At 40.8% G+C, this 1992-nt stretch overlaps 1 protein-coding gene across 1 annotated transcript; it reads left to right on the forward strand.

The window, feature by feature from the left end:
* Window positions 1-242: 242 nt before the first annotated feature.
* Window positions 243-1573, forward strand: LOC129780170 (uncharacterized). Its single transcript, XM_055788158.1, has 2 exons — window positions 243-641; window positions 830-1573. The coding sequence occupies exons 1-2, from the start codon at window positions 243-245 to the stop codon at window positions 1571-1573; spliced, it is 1143 nt and encodes a 380-aa protein (XP_055644133.1).
* Window positions 1574-1992: the final 419 nt, after the last annotated feature.

Genomic DNA, 1992 nt, shown 5'->3' on the forward strand with positions numbered 1-1992 from the left:
AAGAAATCCGCCAAAACCTCCTCCATCATACAATTGATTTCAACGATATTTTGCGACCAGAAGATCACTCCAAGTGGAAGCATCTGCGACGCATAACGGCGCTGGTGATACGATTCGCTGAAAATATAAAACGCAAATTAGCAAAAGCCGTAACACAAACAGGAATACTTACGATGCACGAGTTAGCAACAGCTGAAAACTTTCACTATAGAAGAGCACAAAACGAAGTTTACTCTGAAGAAATGGCAATCCTTACCAAAGCTAAAAGCATAAAAAATCAGCAAATTCTACCGAGGAAAAGTTCACTGTACAAACTCAGTCCATTCCTTGACGACAATGGCGTAATGCGAGTTCATAGCCAAATCGATGTCTGTGAGTTTGTCGGCAAGAAAAGTGCCTTCCCGATTGTGCTTCCACGTGACCATCGTCTCACACAGCTGATTTTGCTAGAAAGACATGAAAGGTACCATCATCAAAATCATGAAACCTACATAAATGAAGTGCGAAAGCAATACTACATTCCTCGTTTACGTGTCCAGTGCGAAAAGGTCAGGCGTAAGTGTCAGCAATGCAAAATACGAATGGCAAAACCTCAAACACCAGCTATGGGGAACCTGCCTCCAGCACGACTTGCTGCCTTTGTACGTCCATTCTCCTATACTGGCGTAGATTTTTTCGGTCCATATAATGTCGCGGTTGGTCGACGTACTGAAAAGAGATGGGGAGTTCTTATGACCTGCCTAACTATTCGAGCGATCCATATAGAGATCGCACACTCTCTTAACACAGACTCCTGTATCATGGCACTAAAAAACTCCATGGCACGTAGGAAACTCCAGTGGAGATTTTCAGTGATCGTGGAACCAACTTTGTTGGAGCAAGCAAAGAACTCTCTGATGCGCTAAAGACTGTCGATAAGCAGAGGATCATGCTAGAGTTTACATCGTCAACAACATCATGGAACTTCAATCCTCCTGCATCACCACATATGGGTGGTAGCTGGGAGAGACTTATACAATCTGTTAAAAAGATTCTTGCAGAAATCCATCCTAAACGATCGTTCACCGATGAAGTGTTGAGGAATACTTTAACTGAAATAGAAAACATCGTGAACAGTAGACCTCTAACATACGTACCAGTAGACGATGTATCATCACCAGCATTAACTCCCAATCATTTTTTGCAGGGATCATCCAACGGCTCTAAACCACTGGTCCCCTACGATGATAGCGCGATAGTTGTAAAACATTCCTGGAAAACATCACAAATTCTAGCCAACTATTTTTGGAGACGTTGGGTAATGGAATACTTACCGACCATAACACGTAGAACAAAATGGTTCCTTCCAGCGAAACCGATAGGCGTCGGCGATATTGTGATTGTTGTAGACCCTAATATGCCTAGATCATGTTGGCCAAAAGGAAGAGTGGTAGCGACAAAAATATCCAAAGATGGTCAGGTTCGTTCAGCAACAGTACAAACAGTTTCAGGTTTATACGAAAGACCAGCGGTAAAACTAGCTGTATTAGATATCGGTGCAAATATAAACAAGTTGAACCAGAGCCCAACTTAGGGGGGGACTGTTGCGCACAACTTCGATGTGACAACGCACCTATATCAAAACCCTATGTACCAACCGTAACGCACAGTGACGTAGCACAAGAATTAGAAAAGCTATTGTATAATGAAGGAAATCAGATAAAGGGAATTGAATAGCGCAAATTCAAAAAAGGCGCCAAAGAAAAGTCGCAGATAGAACAGAAGTGTCGTAGATAGAAGATAGAAGATATTGAAATAGAAATACGAAAATTGTGTTCAAAATAAGAGATATTAAGGCTTATCGAGGAGGGAAAAAGATATTGAAACGTATAACGAAATATCAGGAATTATCGAGAACCTACAAACGTAAGGATTGATTTATTTCGATAACTGTGAATTAATGTGAATATTTTGTAGGGAAATTTTAATACATTATCATCGCAATAAATATTA

This window comes from Toxorhynchites rutilus, chromosome 3 (genome assembly GCF_029784135.1).
Source record: "Toxorhynchites rutilus septentrionalis strain SRP chromosome 3, ASM2978413v1, whole genome shotgun sequence".
NCBI classification, from domain to species: domain Eukaryota; kingdom Metazoa; phylum Arthropoda; class Insecta; order Diptera; family Culicidae; genus Toxorhynchites; species Toxorhynchites rutilus.

What these genes read in the sequence shown, in the direction of transcription:
- LOC129780170 (XM_055788158.1), top strand. Translation starts at nt 243, where the DNA reads ATGGCAATCCTTACCAAAGCTAAAAGCATAAAAAATCAGCAAATTCTA. An exon ending in CAGCACGACTTGCTGCCTTT is followed by an intron (nt 642 to 829) that starts GTACGTCCATTC and finishes CATGGCACGTAG; the next exon opens with GAAACTCCAGTGGAGATTTT.